The sequence below is a fragment of the Perognathus longimembris genome, chromosome 12 (assembly GCF_023159225.1).
Source record: "Perognathus longimembris pacificus isolate PPM17 chromosome 12, ASM2315922v1, whole genome shotgun sequence".
Classification (NCBI taxonomy): Eukaryota; Metazoa; Chordata; class Mammalia; order Rodentia; family Heteromyidae; genus Perognathus; species Perognathus longimembris.
In genome coordinates, this window is record NC_063172.1 from 35086450 (window position 1) to 35105327 (window position 18878).

At 37.2% G+C, this 18878-nt stretch overlaps 1 protein-coding gene across 6 annotated transcripts in view; it reads left to right on the plus strand.

Moving 5' to 3' along the window:
• Positions 1–18878, plus strand: part of Runx1t1 (RUNX1 partner transcriptional co-repressor 1) — a 140690-nt gene that overhangs the window by 107377 nt on the left and 14435 nt on the right. For all 6 annotated transcript variants that reach the window (XM_048359198.1, XM_048359200.1, XM_048359199.1 and 3 more), the window contains 3 exons: positions 93–294; positions 11882–11950; positions 18207–18397. In XM_048359198.1, coding sequence (XP_048215155.1) covers positions 93–294; positions 11882–11950; positions 18207–18397 — 462 coding nt within the window. The remainder of the gene's footprint in view (positions 1–92; positions 295–11881; positions 11951–18206; positions 18398–18878) is intronic.

Here is an 18878-nt window from a genome sequence, read left to right on the forward strand (position 1 = left end):
TCACTGTCCCCAAATAGTTGGTTTCATTGGTCCTCGACTTCTTTAACTCATGGTGATTGGTGTATTCTTTCCTTCCCTCGTTTCCCACATAGCTGTTAAATTGCATCATGGACATGGTAGAAAAAACACGGAGATCTCTCACCGTCCTGAGGCGATGTCAGGAAGCGGACCGGGAGGAACTGAATTACTGGATCCGTCGCTACAGTGATGCCGAGGACTTGAAAAAAGGTGGCAGCAGTACCAGTAGCCATTCCAGACAGCAGAGTCCCGTCAACCCAGACCCTGTTGCACTAGGTACCTTCTCTCTGGATGAGCATCTTCAATAGATACTTCTCATACTCGTCAGACCGATTTTATTTTTTAAACAGTTTATTTATTTATTTGTTTGTTTGTTTATTTATTTATTTTTAAATGAATGAGACTGGGGACCAGGGGCTCTTGCCTGAAATCCTAGCTACTCAGGCTAATCAGGAGGCTGAGTTTTAAGGATTTCCCAGTCTGGGAAGAAAAGTCCCTGAGTCTCTTATTTTTAAAACCACCAAAAGCCAGAAGTGGAACTGTGGCTCAAGTGGTAGAGTGCTAGCCTTGAGTGAAAAAACCCAGAAACATCAGTTCATGTTCCAAGACTGGCACACACACACACACACACACACACACACACACACACACACACTCACACTCACACACACACAGACGGCACTCAAGGAACTTAAGGACAGCGATCTCTTTCCATGACTGTCTTCCTGTACAGTTTATCTCAGGAAGTGGGCAGATGCGAATGAAGAATTGGTCACTGAACTCAAACGCCTTTTGCTTAGCAGAGGTTCAAGGTTGACCTGGAATTGATGTGCACTAAGAAAATGTGTGCTCCTTCATAGTAAAGCTGTTTGGACCCTGCCTGAAATGTATGTGCAAACCCACCAGCTCAGGGAATGTGTTTGGGGCTTCTGTACTTGTTGTTCTTTTATTTGCACACTGTTTCTTTGTTCTTTTAGCAGTACTAGAGTTACAACTCAGGATAACTTTCAAGCACTCTGTCACTTGAACTATATGACAAGCCTTTGCTGCTTTTGTTACCTTTTTTTTATTTTGGCCAGTCCTGGGGCTTGAATTCAGGGCCTGAGCACTGTATCCTTGCTTCTTTTTGCTCAAGGCTGGCACTCTACCACTTAAACCACAGCCCCACTTCTGGCTTTTTCTTATATGGGGTGCTGGGAAATCAAACCCTGGGCTTCATGTGTACAAGACAAGCACTCTACCACTAGGCCATATTCCTACCCCTGCTTTAGTTACTTTTTAGACAGGGCCTTATACTTTTCCCCATACTGGCTCCAGCCTGCCATCCTTTCACCTATACCTCCCATGTAACTGAGGCTATAGGCATAAGCCATTATATCCAGCAGGATTCTGTACTTTAGACAAGGTTTGTAGAGGATTTTTCCCACTGGACACTAGTATTTTGCAGCACTGCACACATGTTCAGTTGTGAGCCTCCAGGTGTCAACCTTTTGTGGAACTAAGACTAAAACTGTAAGCCATGGACCCAGGCCATTTGCTAATTTTTGTTTTGAGATGCACTCTATAAGAAAATATGCTTTGCAGTTTCAGCTTATATTTGAAAGAAAAATACAAAGCACCCAAAAATTCAAACCCTCTCTAGACCAGTGACCTAAAAGTAGTATAGTTTGCCTGTACTCCTTGAAAATTGAGGTGAAACTTTAGCTCCCTTCCAATTATTTGATCTTAGATTGCTTATTCATGCTTTTATTAATTCTAGTTCTATAATGGAACTATTAATACAACGGTGCTGTAGAAATTAAGTGCTAGTGTTGTAATTCTATTTACTATTGATCTTTGGGGATTATGAGGTAGCAAATAGGGTATAACTCTTCAGATATTGAAATGAGTTTTCAGCCTGAAATACTTTCTGCATGGCTTGCAAACTTCCACCTAAATGGATGATATGATTCCATTGTTTATGTCAGTGGCATTCTCTGGATATGAGTTGTCTGAGTAATTGTAGTGGCAATGAATTGTATGGCTCCTCAGGCCTTCATCTTGTCTTATGTGCTTAGGGTGGGACTGTCAGCTAACTTGGGTTAGAACACAGTCTTTGTTGTAAGACAAAACTAATAGAGATTAAGTGTGTTACTTTGACAAGTAGAGGAAACATATAGCTGAGGAGCAACAATTTAAAACTTGAAGTATATGATCTCTCTATTGATCATACTATTTTTTGTTATTCAAAATATTCTTAGATAATAGTTTCTTTTATTCATTGTAGATTTCTGCTACAATGGAATGCCCATTCCATAATAACTCTTAAAATGAAGATTCCCAGGCACTTAACTTACTCCAAAGGCTTATTCTAAAGCCTGTTTGTGTGGATGTGTATGCTGGACCTGGAGCTTAAACTCAAGACCTAGGCTCTGTCTCTGAGGATTTTTAGCTCAAGGCTAGTACTCTACCATGTGAGCCACAGTTCCACTTCTGGCTTTTTGGTAGTTCATTGGAGATAAGTGTTTCACAGACTTTCCAGCCTGGGCTGGCTTCAAACCTCAATCCTCTACCTGAGTAGCTAGGAATACAAACGTGTGCAACCAGCAACCAGCCTAAAGAAGATTTTTAAGACAAAAGAGTATTTGTCAGATTGTGTTAAGGCAAGAAATAAAACCAGACTTAAATTTGATTTGAACCAATATTCGTCTACAGAAAGCTTTTGGGGCAAAGTATAATAAACATCATGTTTTTATTTTCTTATTGTGAACAAAAATTGATTAATCATGGCAAGTTTGTCCAGAAAAAAACAACAACAAAGCGGGATATTTGTAACCATCCAATGTACACAAAAATTGAGAGTCTCAAAGACAAATCAAACCTTGGGAGTAAAAATATGTAGTTTGGCTTCTTCCTCTGTGGTACACGTTCAATTAGCACTGACTTACTGATTGCTTTCCAAGCCAGGCTATGTGATACAACTATGAGCAAGGAAAGATATTTTGCTTCCTATAATTGAGGATCTACTGGGAAAGATGGGAAAAGGCATAATCAACAAATGTTATGGCACAGGACAGCGACTTCATTGCAGTCACCAAACTGATATTGTTGCTGTATCTGTTGTCCGTTGCAAAAGCCAATTTCAGGAATCAGTTGGGCTTCCTATATAAGATGTTATGAAGGCAGAAGGCATAGGTTGCTTTGGGCACAATCACCACAATGATGCATACACACACATATAGATCCTGACGATGGAGACATTTACTTTGTTCTCAAGGAACAATGTCTTCAATTTTTGTGCTATATGAATGGAAACTTTTCCCTAAGAGGCTACAAATTATACTTCTTTAGTGTGTTTGATGAATTTGTATTTTTGGTAAAGCAGAGATGTTTTGGCTTAGAGCTCTTATAGGCTATGTTCTTCAAAAGCAACAAATACTACATTTCTTGGGACTCTCAAAATGATCATGTAGTTTATGAATACAAAACCCAAGATTGCTTATTAACAAACTGTCATAACTGCCAAAAGCTATACAATTTGCAGGTCATAGCAAAACATATTGTTTCCTTGTGTGTCCTTGCTCATTGGTTTTGAAATGTTTAAGTTTTGGGAGCTAGGTTATGACTGTAATTAAGAAGACAGGTAGTTTGCAATCCTGAACCATGATTATTTATATTGAGTAGTATCTAAGTTTTCTTTCCAACCTTTAGAATTCAATGTATCAATTGTGTATAATGAAAGGGTTAGTGATTACTAATAAATCTATCTTACACTTTTTTCTGGCCTTGGACTATTCTAGACTTTTCTCTATATATAGTTCATTATGTGCCTTCTTTCTATGTTTTATATTTTTCCCTATGATTATATAGGACTAAAATTATTTAATGCTTGTGTTAAGGACACGATGAGAGGTTTAAATTGTGCCTAGCTGTCTCTGTACCATTTGAGCCACACCTCCATGCCTGGTTTTAGCTCATAATTTTCTTTTTATTTCAAATAGTATAAATTTGTTATAGATGTATATCTTTTTTTTTTTTTTTCCAGTCCTGGGCCTTGGACTCAGGGGCTGAGCACTGTCCTTTGGCTTCCTTTTGCTCAAGGATAGCACTCTGCCACTTGAGCCACAGTGCCACTTCTGGCCATTTTCTGTATATGTGGTGCTGGGGAATCGAACCCAGGGCTTCATGTATACGAGGCAAGCACTCTTGCCACTAGGCCATATCCCCAGCCCTGCATATATCTTATTTTTAAACTATCTACCCAATATGTGTGAAATGAACATATTCTCCTTTATCATGTGGTACATGTATATATTATTCCTATTTTTTTAAGACATTGAAATATTTGGTTTGGATTTAGAGAATATCCATAAAAGATTAAAAATAAATAAGCTTGTTTGTCAGCCATTTTTCCATTTCCCAAACCTTTTGAAACTATTCTTAGGACTGATATCCTATGGGTTTGACCATCTATCCTGCCCATTGCTTCTAGTGGAGAACCTGAGTCACTTACATCTGTAAGCTTCAGTCCATGTCAGTGGGAGAGTAAGTAGAGTTGGTGGCATTTCCAGTATGTGACCTTTTCAAAACTATTCATCTAATGGGGAGACTATTCATCAATGAAGGAGATTCATTTTATTTGTCTTGTAAAACAATAGTCAAATGTTAACAAAATTAGAAGCCTGTAGTGCCAGTGGAAACATTCAGTGTTCTCACTATCATTATTGGTTATTTTTGGGATATAGTCTCTCACACACTTTTCTGCCCAGATTGGCCTCAAATCTTGATCCTTCTACTCTCAGCCTACGAGGTATGAGGCTAGGGATGAGCTACTAGCACCTAGCTCACTGCACTTTTTTAAAAAAAATATATAAATACTGTGATATGTAGAGTAAGAATTTTTGAAATTTACTTGGTATGTGTGCTTTGGTAAGGCTTAATCTTTAAAACTTTTTCTATCAGTATCAATTAGTTGTACAATGTGGTTTCATTTAATGTACACAGTGTCTATATATATATACATATATATACATATATATATACACAGACAATGCATCTTGTTCAGAGTGACCCCTTGTGTCATCTTCCCTACTCTCACCTCCCTCTTCCCACACCTGTCTCAACAAGTTTTCTTATTCCATTTTCACACATGTCAAAATGTTCTTTGACTATAATTACCCTTCTTACCCCACTCTGTACATCCACCCCTCCTGCTAGTACCTACACCAAGAGCAAGCATGTTTCAAAGTTTCATTGTTTATTTTTGTATTGCTACATGTTAACTGTTCAAAGGGTTTCACCATGGCATCTCACATATGTATATGCCATAGTTTAATTATATATGTGTTTATTTATATATATGTGCACATTAATTATATGTTTATATTTTCAGTCTAGAGAAAAAAATGTGACTTTTATTCTTTTGAACCTGGCTTTCCAAATCCATCCTGGCATCCATTTCCTTGCAAGTGGCATAGGTTCGTTCTTTTTTATGGCACTTATATGCACACATACATATATATGCACACATACATATATATGTATGGCATTTTCTTAATTGATCTATTGGTATAGACCATACTGTTTGGGCTGTTTCCATAGTTTGGATTTGTGTATAGTGCTACAATGAAAAAGGGCATGTTTGTACTTCTCCTATATCCTGACTTACATTTCTTTGGAAAATGCCCAAGAGTAGTATTGCTTGATTGTAGTATACATTTTTATGTTTTTTTGTTTGTTTGTTTGTTTGTTTTTTGTTTCCCGAGCTGAGGACCGAACTTGGGGCCTTGTGCTTGCCAGGCAGGCGCTCTTCCGCTGAGCCAGATCCCGAGCCCCATAGTATACATTTTAAAATTGTCTGATGAGCCCTCATACTGATTTCCATAGTGGTTGCACTGGTTTATCATCTCTTCAGCAGTAACCCTTCCCCCCAAATCCTCACCAGCACTCATTGTTGTATTATTGATGATGGCCATTCCCACTGGAGTGAAATGAAATCTCAATGTCATTTGATTTGCAATTCGTTTATGGCTAGGTATTTTATACATTTTTTTCGTATCTTTATTGGCTATTGGTACTTCTTTTGAGAAATATCTGTTTAGTTTATTTTTTCATTTATTAATCAAATTGATTCATTGGGGATTTATTTCTTTGAGCTCCCTATATACTTTTGTTGTTAATCCCCTTGCTGATGAAGATTTTCTGTCTTCTGTAAACTAGCTGAAAGATTATGAACCTAATAACAACATAATTTCATGTGCAAGTCTTTTTATTTAGCTCTATACAGTCCCATTATTTGCTGAGCCACTAGATTTCTATTTAGGAAGTTTCTCTCTATGCCAATAGGTTCTAGTATTTTGCTCATATTTTTCTGGTCTATTTTGAATTGGTGTTAGTATGGAGTGATAGATAAGGGTCCAGTTTCAGCCTTCTGTGTATGGATATCCAGTTTCTCATCACCATTTATTGAAGGGATTATCTTTTCCCCAGCATATATTTAGAGGTATTTTTTTTTCAGAGATGGCTTTTGGTGCATTGCTTCATCCCTACATCTTCTATTGGTTTGGAGGTTTCTTTTTTGTACCAGTCAGTTTTAGCTCTGTTGAAGAGAAATCTATCGGATATTTTTTGTTTGTTTAAGTGAAAGGAAAATTTATAAAACACTTAGGAATTCAGAAGTTTGTTTGATTGGTTCATATATTTAAACTTGGTCTAGTTGAAAAATTATATGATTATCTTAGTAGTGAATTATAGAATTGCTTCCTGCTATGCAAATCCTGGCAGAGCTCACACTAAGCTTCAAAGGACAGATTCTGGACAGATAATGTGGGTTTATATTTCTAATTTATCACTACATAATGTTTTGTGACTTTTTGACATGATGTTTTTTTTTTCTGTACCTTAAATTTTCATCTGTTAGATTTGTATGGCCATAATGTACATTTTGTAGACATTTCTGTGAGTATTATGTGAGCTAGGGGAAGGGCTTAGGGCTGGGGCTCAAATGGTATTACTGCCTTCCTTAGCCTTTGTTCAAACTCCAGTATGTCATCAGTCAATCATCAATCAATCATGGGACAGTGCCTAACACTAGCAAGTACTATAATTTTTCTTAATATGAAATCACAAAAAGAACTTTAAAGAGCAGCACATCTTAGGCTATGATTTTATCTAGAAAAAGTTTTCAAGCAGTTATTTTAGGCATTGTTTATGTAACTTTCAGAAAAAAATTCCGTCTTTAATAAACCTAGTGCTACTTCTAGGACCCTAAATCATAATACATGACTACAGAAAAACTAGTTATTTGTTGCCCAAAGAAGTGTTAATCCATTTCTCTACTAGCAGCTTTTAAAAACTACAAAGAAGTTCTTCAGATAACTCTGCATAATTTAGAGCCTTATACCATTGTATTGATTCCTTTAAATTACATTGTGAAATTCATCTCATGACCATTCATCTGACTTCATCATGCCAATGTCTCCTGTATTTAAATGATCTACATTTTATTTCATAATATTAGGTTTAAAAAGATGCAGTTAAATATCCCATCTTTTGAAAAGGAGTTGGTGCCTTTAAGAAAATTAATGTTTCTTGTTAAAGATAGAAATCCTCCTGCACTTACTAGCTAGGTTGGATGTGAGCTCTTGAGAAAACAGCATTGAGATTTCAGGATTTATGATCTTTAAAAATAAGCCTGGCTGGCTGGGGATATGGCCTAGTGGCAAGAGTGCCTGCCTCATATACATGAGGCCCTGGGTTCGATTCCCCAGTGCCACATATACAGAAAACGGCCAGAAGTGGCGCTGTGGCTCAAGTGGCAGAGTGCTAGCCTTGAGCAAAAAGAAGCCAGGGACAGTGCTCAGGCCCTGAGTTCAAGGCCCAGGACTGGCCAAAAAAAAAAAAATAATAAGCCTGGTGCAAGTGGCTCATGCCTATAATCCTAGCTAGGAAAGTCTGTGAGACTCTTATCATCAATTAGCCACTAAAAAACCAGAAGTGGTTCTGTGGCTCAAGTGGTAGAGTACTAGCCTTGAGCTGAAGAGCTCAGAGACAGTGCCCAGGCCCAGAGTTCAAGCCCCATGACTGACAAAAAAAAAGTAGCATTTTTAAAGATGACATCAATTCACCTTTCCTTTCTTAACACTCAAATAGATATGATCATGTTCACAGTCTTATTCTGCTCAGTACAAGGTGAAAGCTATAATACCTCAGTGCTGCCATTTATTGAGTGTTGCTGTCCTGGGTTAGATGAGGTCACTTGGGGTCTCTCAGCTCAACCTTCATGAATACTGAGGATGGCCCTTGATCTATCTAGTTTCCAGTGGTCTCCATTTTGTCCTAAGCATAGAGCATCACCCATGTCTTTCATACACCATAGATTGCTCTTTCTGCTCTTTCATATTTCTTTTGACACATCTCATCACTCTGACTTGTTCCACGATCTTCATAGATTAAAAAAAATTTTTTATTATGTTTATCTGAGCTGTTCAACCCACAGCTACCCCATGGTTACGGCTGCGGTGCTGCTGGCTCCAGCCCCTGGGCCAGCACTCCCAGAGGTGAAGCAGCTTCCGCCTGCATGGAAACTATGCTGAGGCCTAAGGCATGGTGGGAAATTCGCTTCTCAGGGGTGGGTCCTGCAAGGTTGGCTTGCTCTGGTGAATATCTGGGGAGGGGGCATCGCTGTGCACCTGGCTTGGTGAGATAGCGTGGTGGTGAAGTGTGGGTTAAAATGTGGCCTTTGGGGTGGCAGAATACCGCCCTTTGTCCTGCTGTAGTCCTTCAGGGACACAGCACACTTTTCATCCCTATAGATTCATGTTAGACATTGGGAAAACTGGCTTGTAATGTATGCACAAATTCCCTAAGTGCCCTCTCTTTCTTGCTGTGTAGGCTTTTGGCCTGCAGCTGGCCCAGGGTCATGGGTGCAATTTCTGTGTTGGTAAGGTGCCTTTCCACCCCCTTGCTTCTCTATGACTTGACCCTGAGCATCATAGAGTTGACTGTAAGCCTGTGTGTGCTACACACACAGAGGCTTCATCTATAGATAGGCTCTGGATTGAGGGTGGTGAGAGGAGGCTCAGCTCTGCTGTAGACGTACATTGTTAGGGAGGCAGGTACTCCCTAGTTTCTGCTCCACCTCACTACACCTGGTCACCTGATCTACCCAGTGAGATACAGCCTCCAAAGACTGGGGAAGACCAGGGAGATGGAACTCAGTTGCTCCCCCAATCAGGGGCAAGTGGTGGTCAATCAGCCATCACTCTGTCTCCTGCAGTAAGCATTTGGTACTTGCTGATGGACATGTCACAGGAACAAGAGGATGTGTACAGCTAAGGGAGGAGGATGGCTTGGGAAAATCTGCCTTTCCTCCCTGGTGTTGTCCTGCATATGTTCACATACTTCAATCTCAAGCATGGTGACCTGCATGGCATCCAGAACTTTGGTCATTGTGTACAAGTCCCTTCCCCCAATCAGAATCCCATCACTTCTCAGGCAGACCAGCATCAGAACCCATAGGGTACAGCCTTTCTTTGGCCTTACCTGGTCTACTTAGCTATTTATTTCAATAAGACATGTTGGTGCCTGGGCGTCTATCAGTTATTTACTTCCAAGGACAAAGACAGTGATTCATTAAGTATAGAAATAATTTCCATTCCCAAGTAATTTACATTCCAGGAATTAAGAAATTACTTGGCATATATTGTCTAACTTAGTGGTTTTTCTGTAGAGCTTTGTGCAGTTTGGTTAGGGAATAAATGGTTTGCAATGTTGTATATGTAAGTCTATATCTATATTCTGATTGGACAGCTTATATAAATGATAATAATGGTGGAGATAATACATAACAAGTAACATCTAATTACAATTTGAGGTATACCATGCTAAGCATAGAGTACAGTGGATCTCCTTTCATCTCAAAGTAGCACTCTTCAATTCCAGTAGTAGTGTCCAGACTTTACAGAGGAGGTTCTGAAACCCGGAGGAGCCAGTTTGCCCAGTGTCCCATAGAGAATCATTGACAAAGTGCAGATTCAACTCCACTGGATTCTAGAACTAACTCTCCTCTCTCTATGCTTCCCATGACTAAAAATTACTGCCATTTATGCATCAGCTTTGGATAAGTCAACAACATTTATGATAATGTTTGGCTATTTATTGAGAGAATTTTTAACTGATCTCTGTTTTTTTAAAGCCCGCAAAGGGAAAATAACTTTTTCTTTGGAGAAGGCAGGGTTTTATTTTATTTTTCTCCCCTCTCTTTAGGTTTTACACATTTGTTCTTGCCCAATTCAAGTCTTAAGTTAAAATCTCTTTTTCTTTAAAAAATTATTTTTAAAAGTTATCCTAAGCAATTTTCTCTTTTTAGATTTTTAAAAATTTTTTATTGTTATTGTATAGATGAAAATTTGTATTTTGCTGTATCACCTGTGAAAATGTGAACTTGATTGTACTTAATTTCTTATGGAAATAGTTACCAGAGTATGAACCAAAATCTTGATGACCCTAATTAATTACATTGCATTTCCTTTAAGTAATGTATACATGAAATGGTTTTCAATCTCACTTTTTTAAGAATGAAAAGTAGTTGAGATTAAATATCTGATCTTTTTTTTTCACTGACTTTACCGAAATGAATGTGTATACAAGAAAACATGGATATTTCCAGAGCATCTGATAATGAAGTAGTCATGTGATTATGACAAACTTTTTAAAAGAACATATTATGTTGGGACTCATTTTAGACTTAAACAAAACATTGAAGACATAAGATGGGGAGGTTGTTTACCCTTGATCAAATTGTAGTAAGTTTTTCAGCATAGCAGGGTTAAATCTAGTACCACACAAGGATTTAGAGCATTTAAAGCATTCAAATGGAGTGCAATACACATAGCTAAATTGATCATGCTTTTACTTTGTTTTTATTATTCTGTAGTTCTTATATAGCATACAACCAGTTGGACTGGATTCTTTTTGACCATCCACATATTGTTAAGCTAAAGTATTATCTAAAACCTCTGTCTTGCTACTTGGCATTTATTGAACATAAAGAAAATTCCATTGCTATTTTGGATTTCAACATGGGTTGAATAATTCTTATGGTCTATACAAATCCAGCTGTTGATTTCCTTTGTAAAATTGATTGGGCACATAGGATTTTATTGAGAAATCTAATATAGAACATGATGATGCTGTTTGGAAAGTTAGCATTTCTACATCAACTTTAAAATCTCAAAGCATAATAAACACAGCATTTCAAATATGACTTCATTTCATTTTCCAGAAGGCATATACTAGATTCTATTTGCTCAGCTGAATGTCTGAATTCATTCTGATAGGTCTTTCTTGCTTCTACCAATATCCAATCCATACCATCTAAATTGTGTGCAAATTTTTAGTGTTCCTGGAGATTTTTTATAAGAAATAACATGTGAAAATTTGTTCATTCCACTAGTAGGACTGTGAAAAGGTGGTAGAACATTACCCTAACAATTGATTCCTTTAACTAGTAATTTGACTCTTGAATGCAAAAGTACCAATACAGTTTATTTTCTTCAACAACATAGAACATATATATGTAAACTCCCACCATGAGAGAATTTTGAGAAGGTTGTTCCCAAACATCCTATTATGTAATGTAATAAAATGGCTCTGGATTTGAATATATGAAACATTGAGTCCAATGACCTTCTGTTTTCCTTGATCTCTGAGACTGACCTTGCTATTTTGGTCTGTTTTTCTCAGTGAAATGTTTAGCCCTTTAAAAATTGCATTTTTGTATCGAAGCCAGGAGACAGGACATTGTTGGTTAGGCTCTGCATGAGGACCTGATCATGCTGATGTGCTCTTCCCTTCTCTCCACCCCTTCCCATCCTTTTCATAGATGCGCATCGGGAATTCCTTCACAGGCCTGCATCTGGATATGTGCCAGAAGAGATCTGGAAGAAAGCTGGTAAGAACTGTTTAAAAACATGAGTTTCGTGATCTGGCAGCTGTGTGCAGTTGTTAATGCAGTGATGTGAAGAATGACAAGGAAGGACTCTCCTACTAACAACAACCACAAAAACAAACTAAAAACCATAAAGCCAAACAAAAACAACAATAGCACCCCTCTCATTAATATTCTCAAACCAAGCCTGATTAAAATGTGAAATAGTTTTAGCATCTGCTAGTGCCATTATAATTGAAAGGCTGGCAATATTTCCTTTATTACCCCTCCCTCCCATCCTGTTTTTTTTTTTCCCCAGGGGCTATAATGGTTTCAGGCTGAAATTTGGCATAGGAGGCTTTTGCTTGCATGCAGTTTTTCTTTGATGAAAAAAAAAGAAAGAAAAAACAGTCTTTTAGGAATTTAATTGCACACTTTAGCACTCCCTTTGCCTTTTTATATTAAAAATATCACATCATATCCACTTAACTCGTTAAGAAACTATCGAGGATATTTGCAATTGCAATCAACTATGTTTTTCATTATTTAAATTTAAATTTCATTTAAAGATGATGTACATAGGAGTATGGTTGCATAAGTAAGGTAATGAGTATGTTTCTTTTTAAACAGTGTTACCCCTCCCTCATTTTTCTCACTTACCCTCTTTCTTTCCTTTCCCCCCAAGTGATTAAGTTCATTTCCCACAGTTTCTAGTGAGTATCACTGTTGCATTGGTTCACCCTTTGTCCCACAATTTCTTTAGCTTCCCCAAATAAGATTAACTTATATACAAGACAAAGTAATCAAAAACAGTGCCATAAAGGAATAGACCAATGGGAAAAAAGAAAGGAAAAAAGAATTAACTGCAAACAGTACAATAAAAAGAAACAATTTTTATAATGGATCTTCTGTGCTAATTAATACTCAAGAATCAGACCTAAATTACTTTTCTAATTTCAATGTCATTTGTGTTAGACTTCTACTTTTACATGTATGCTTTCTGTTAAGTATTGCTTTAGGTTTTATATTGAAGCTCATGATGAGCCAGCTGTTGCCTTGTTCTGATTAGGCTTGATATTCAGTTATAGCCAAATCTAGATGGAGTATGAACTGAGCAAAAACTTGTATAAAACAAACACAGCCTGTTTTAGAAGTTAAAGATGGCATAAAAAAATGTTGTGGTTGTGGCTCTGCGCTGCTGTAATGCCAGCTGTTAAAACCATTCGTTTGTTTGAGTTGCAAGACTGGGAATGCTAGTTCTGCAGAGTCAACTGGGCACAAGGCTGGCAGGACCCATGCAAAAGCCAGGGATGTGGAGGGGTTTTCATTGTGTTTCTACAAAAGTTTTCACTTGGGGCTTTGATTTAACTTATCTGAGTTTGTAACGTTAAGTTACTTGCTGAATCTTTGTTTACTTGTATCTTTTTCATATATTTTATAGATTGTCAAAAAAGTACTGTTTTCAAATGAATGACAAAGCTTATCCAAATAGCACATTTTAATAGTACTCTAGGCTTGGTAGCTTAGAATAAGATCTAGAAAGTTCTCTCATATGTCCTTATACAAATCAGATCCATTCAGCTGTATCATTAAAATATGTAATATGTTGCTCACCTATATAGTAGAGTGTTGTTCAAAACATAATGGATGCCACCCACCCACAAATGAATTGTTACATCTTTCTGGCCATTTATCCTACTCCATTTTCAAGCTGTCTGTACATCTTATTCTAGTAAGAGGTACCAAGAATCTGTTGAGGATTTTTTTTTTGACAGCAGAAGGGATGACTTTTTTTTTTATATTGCGGGAAGAGTCTTCCTGTTTCCCTTAGTTACATGTATTTGAGTTAAATTCTTGTTTGCCCTTAAAGAAAATTTGACAGTCAGGTCTTGCGCAATACAAACTCTCCCATGTTATTATCTGTTCAAGTCTTTGTTGGTCCTCTATTAAGTGAGAGCAATATTTTTCTGAATATATCACCTTTGTTGAAAAGTCAACTTAAATAGCTAAGCACAAAGGCAGTCCTCCTGTAAGTGGTAAGCAATTGGAAGGAGATTCAAAACTGCAGTGTATTTTCCACTTAGTCACATTTTTCCCCACTCAATACATTGTCATCTATTGAATCCATCATTATTTTTCTTCACCGTCGGTTCTGTGGGTATCTGAATCCAATCCTGATGTACTTTAGGCTGAGAGACTTAGATGGTAGAGAAATACAAACTATACTCACTTCTCTTATGTATATAAAAGAAAGGTTTGGGTTATTTTTTAATATATGTATCTATCACTTATAGTAGGTTTTTATTTGAACATATAATTTGGTGGTAATTCAGGTTGGTAATACAGGTTACATTTTTATCTTCTCACTCTGATACATAAGAATAGTTTGGGAATCTCTCTCTCTCTCTCTCTCTTTTTTTTTTTTTACAGTTGAGGAGTACATTAAATTCCTCTGATTGACAACTTTACCTGGAGAACTCCAGTAACTTGTAAGAGTTATCTAGAGAGAGATGTCTTAAAAGGCATTCTTAATGTTCCTAATGTGAACACCTCCAACATGATGACAACATCAAACTGTTAGTTTGAAAACTGTTTTCCCTAGGATCCCAAAAATAGGCTGAGAGAAAAGAAAATAGTTTCAGAAAGAAGCCAATAAAATATGCCTTTGCAATGAATATACTATATATTATCTTTCTGACAAAAGGCAAGTAGAGTTTAGTGCACTAGGAATTTACCAAAGGGGCCTATTAGGATGAGGTACTCTAACCAACGGGTCCCTTTACTCAGAAAATTATGTGTGTATATACACACATATACACATATTTGACATTATTGTAGAGTTTTGCACAATTTTATTCATTTAATTTTTTGGTTGGTGAATATATAAAATATGCAAGCACATATATATGTAACACATACATATATATGCATACTCTATATTCATTCGTACTTTTCCTTAATGATTTGTAATTTATAGCTGTGATGTTGCTTTATTTATGTTTCCTGTCAGCAAATATATTTTCATACAGACATAGTCTAGTTACAAAATCAAGACATGAGCATTGGTATATGATTTTTTTTTCTGAAGACACTAGGCAGATTTTGCACTTATTCCTCCAAGACACTTTAATAACAGATTAATGCACACTTGAAAAAGATCAGAAATCATATCAGTTTTTCCCTAAGTGTAATGTTTTTGAAATTTATTTCAACAGCAAAGAATACAGATTCACTCAAAGGTTACAAAGAACCTTATACAACTGGAGAAACAAATAATAACAAAAAGATGGTTTTCAAACTGAAACATATAGAAAAAGATGAATGTTTTCTTCTGTATTTCTTTTCAAACAATCAGAGAATGTTTGCAGTTGGTAATAAATATTCAAGCACCTTGCAAATGTCCTACCAATTCTCTTTGCTGATCTGTATATGCCTGTGGGATTAGAATAGGAATGCATAATTTAAATATAAATTGCCTGATTTGCATATACAATTAGTCAAGCTACAGCTTTGATCGTAAGCAAAAATTATTGTCCTGTATTACCACTTAGATAGAATTTTAATTCACCTTGAATATTCAAACTAAATTAGACCCTGGCTGTATAGTTAGAAGGGCAGTGCTTCCCCTGTGCCCCTAAGTCATTTATGATCAGGTAATAAAGGCATCTTTCACCTCCTGATGAAGAAGCTATTACAGGCTCTGTGTACACTAGCCTGATTCTATCTAGACTTAAAATACATACCTTGAAGCAGCTAATAAAGGGATAACTTATTTTAGCTGCTATTCATGGTCAGGGTCTTTGCTTTGTATTTTGGTTTGCAAAACTGAAGCAGACATTATTTGTAAAGGAATGTTCTTGAAAAATGCTGTACAAGTGACAGAGTCCTGACAGTGAGTCATCAGTGGAGAATTTCTGATGAGCTGTAAGTTCAGCCACAGATATGTGTGAAATAAACCATAGTAATTTTAGGAGGCCCTGGCAGTACTTAAATCTCTTACATTTTTAATCTACAGTAAAATATTTTTTATTAGGAATCTATGTTTTTAATTAAACAGAACATTTAATTAAGGTGCTTTTTAAGTGGGTGAAACAATTAAGTGCAAACACTTGAATGAAACATGTCATAATTAGTTTTAATAGAGTGTTAATTGGTACTAGGTTTGCCAAGTTAATAATTAGTGCTTATTAAATTTTCAATTAATCATTGTCATTTTGCTTTGAATAAAGATGAAAATTAGATAAACTAATTCAGGGGGAGGATATTTTCCCTTGTTAATTAGAACAGTTAATTTTTTTTTTTTTTTTTTTTTTTTTTTTTTTTTTTTTTTTTTTTGGCCAGTCCTGGGCCTTGGACTCAGGGCCTGAGCACTGTCCCTGGCTTCCTTTTGCTCAAGGCTAGCACTCTGCCACTTGAGCCACAGCGCCACTTCTGGCCGTTTTCTGTATATGTGGTGCTGGGGAATCGAACCCAGGGCCTCATGTATATGAGGCAAGCTCTCCTGCCACTAGGCCATATCCCCAGCCCCAGAACAGTTAATTTTTTTTAATGGAAATTACTTGTTTGAGTTGTCAATCTTACATTGTGCTTTAGGTGAATGTTTGCACCCTTTCTGCTGCCAAAACGAAAGCGTTAATTGATACCTCGCAGGTCTGCCATCACCATTCACTCCGGGTCTTGGCTTATGGCAAGGTTTGGTCATGTTTGTGTAGAGCAACAGTTGATTCAGTAGAAACACTGAATCTATTCGATGGAGTTGATTGACCACAGACTAAAACTTAGAAATGAGGTTACAGTATTTCTCAAAACCTCAATCACTTAGCCTATATGGGGTGTTTATCCTTATTGCTCAGAAGTGACTTCAGACTTCAGAAAATGTACAACTGGGTCAGCTTCTACATTATTGGTTTTATTGAACAGATCTGTTATTTACTACCCAATTTAACTTTTCACCATTTTGTTGTATTTTTTTGTCATCAAAACAATTATTTACATCCTGTGTTTATACACACATGTATCCCTTTCCCTTTCAGTTACTTATTTCAGAGAGAGTTATGCTTTTCCTTAGAGCTAGTCTCAACTCAGTTCTCCTTACCTGTACCTTCCAAATAGTTGGAGTACAAGTATGAACTATCAGGCTCTACTTGTTCTTTGACATGGGGTCTCACTAACATTTTGCCCAGGCTAGCCTTGAACTATCCCATTCTCTTTCTTTCCTATGTGGCTGTGTTTACAGACATGAGCAATTATATTCAAGCAACTTTCGTATTATTTTTTTCCTTCTTTCCTTCCCTCCTTCCTTCTTTGTTTTTTCCTTTCAGATTTATTCAGTCATTCATTCATTGTTTTTGATGCTGCATCTTGATACATAGCCTAGATTGGCATTGAACTTGCAATGTTTTGGCCTTAGCCTCCCAAGTGCTGGGATTACAGGTGTGTGTATCCACATCTTCTAACTTTTTTTTCTATAAATACATTAAGCAACCATATTTATTGTGGAAAACTACTTTATGTGCCAGAACGATCCACTCAGGTTTCCCGTATGTATTTTTGCTTTTAACTAATTAGTCTGCTCTCAGAATCATTTCTGCAGGCAGTGTTTTGGTAGAACAATTATAATGATGATTTGTGCATTTAAAAAGTATTCCTAGAGGTAGAAGTTTTAAAAAAAAGTCTCACTGTTGACTTTCCTAAAGGAATTTCAAAGATCTGGCCTTTTCTTAGCCAGCACTGCCTCATCATTCAGTGAAAGTTGTGCCTGTTGTGTAGAACTATGTTAAGAAGGAACCAGTAATTACAACAGTGATATAACACTTGTTTCCATACTCAACATGCCATGTGAAGCCGTAACTTTTTTTGTTGATGATCCTCTTGTATCCCCAGCCTGTGGTTGTTCCCACACTATCACTGTATCTCATCTGATACTGTATATACTGGTATTAGAACTAGGGAAGGGAAAGAGAATATCAAAATTGAGGGATAAAGGATAAAAAGACAAACTACTCCAAAAGCAATACTTACAAAACCATTTGGTATAAACCAACTGAACAACTCATGGGGGAAGAGGGAAAGGGAGAGGGAAGAGGGGGAAAATGAGGGAGGAGGTAACAAATTGTACATGAAATGTACCCACTGCCTTACGTATGAAACTGTAACCCCTCTGTACATCACTCTGATAATAAATAATTATTCAGAAGAAAAAAAGGAAGGAACCAGTATCCAGGATCCTGAGCTAATTGAGACTTGTTCTCTTTCTGGGTTTGGCCTTCCTACTGCACAGAGGAGGCGGTGAACGAGGTGAAGCGTCAGGCGATGACTGAGCTACAGAAGGCTGTGTCGGAGGCAGAACGCAAAGCCCACGACATGATCACCACGGAGAGAGCCAAGATGGAGCGCACAGTGGCGGAGGCCAAGCGGCAGGCTGCTGAGGACGCCTTGGCGGTTATCAATCAGCAGGAGGATTCCAGCGAGGTGAGGGGTTGGGTGAGCTTGTAGGTGAAGAAGTTCCTACAGGGACATTTTTTATTCCAGGTCACCTCAAGTAAAACGGGATGCTGGGCATTAGACAAAAATCTTTGGGACAAAACTTGACAACAATTTGGGGAAGTCCCAGCACTTGTAGAATTGATCAAGTGCTAATCTAATTTCATTCCTTTATGAACGATCTACAAGAACAATTCTCTAACGAGAATTGTATATTTAGTGAACAACAGAATAATGTGAAATCCTTATACATTCCCATCACTGTTTCGGCTTGCAAACTCTACTGGATATGCATGTGGGGGTGGGGGCGGCTGGGTGTCTTCTTTCTAGTAACAGTGATTTAATAAAGATAAATTGTGTTATCTGTGATCTCCATAGTTCATGTCTGGGATCAAAATTGCTCTTTTAGTTATTGATCATAAAGTTCAATGCTAAAGTAATATTTGCATGCTCTGAATATTTCTAAGTG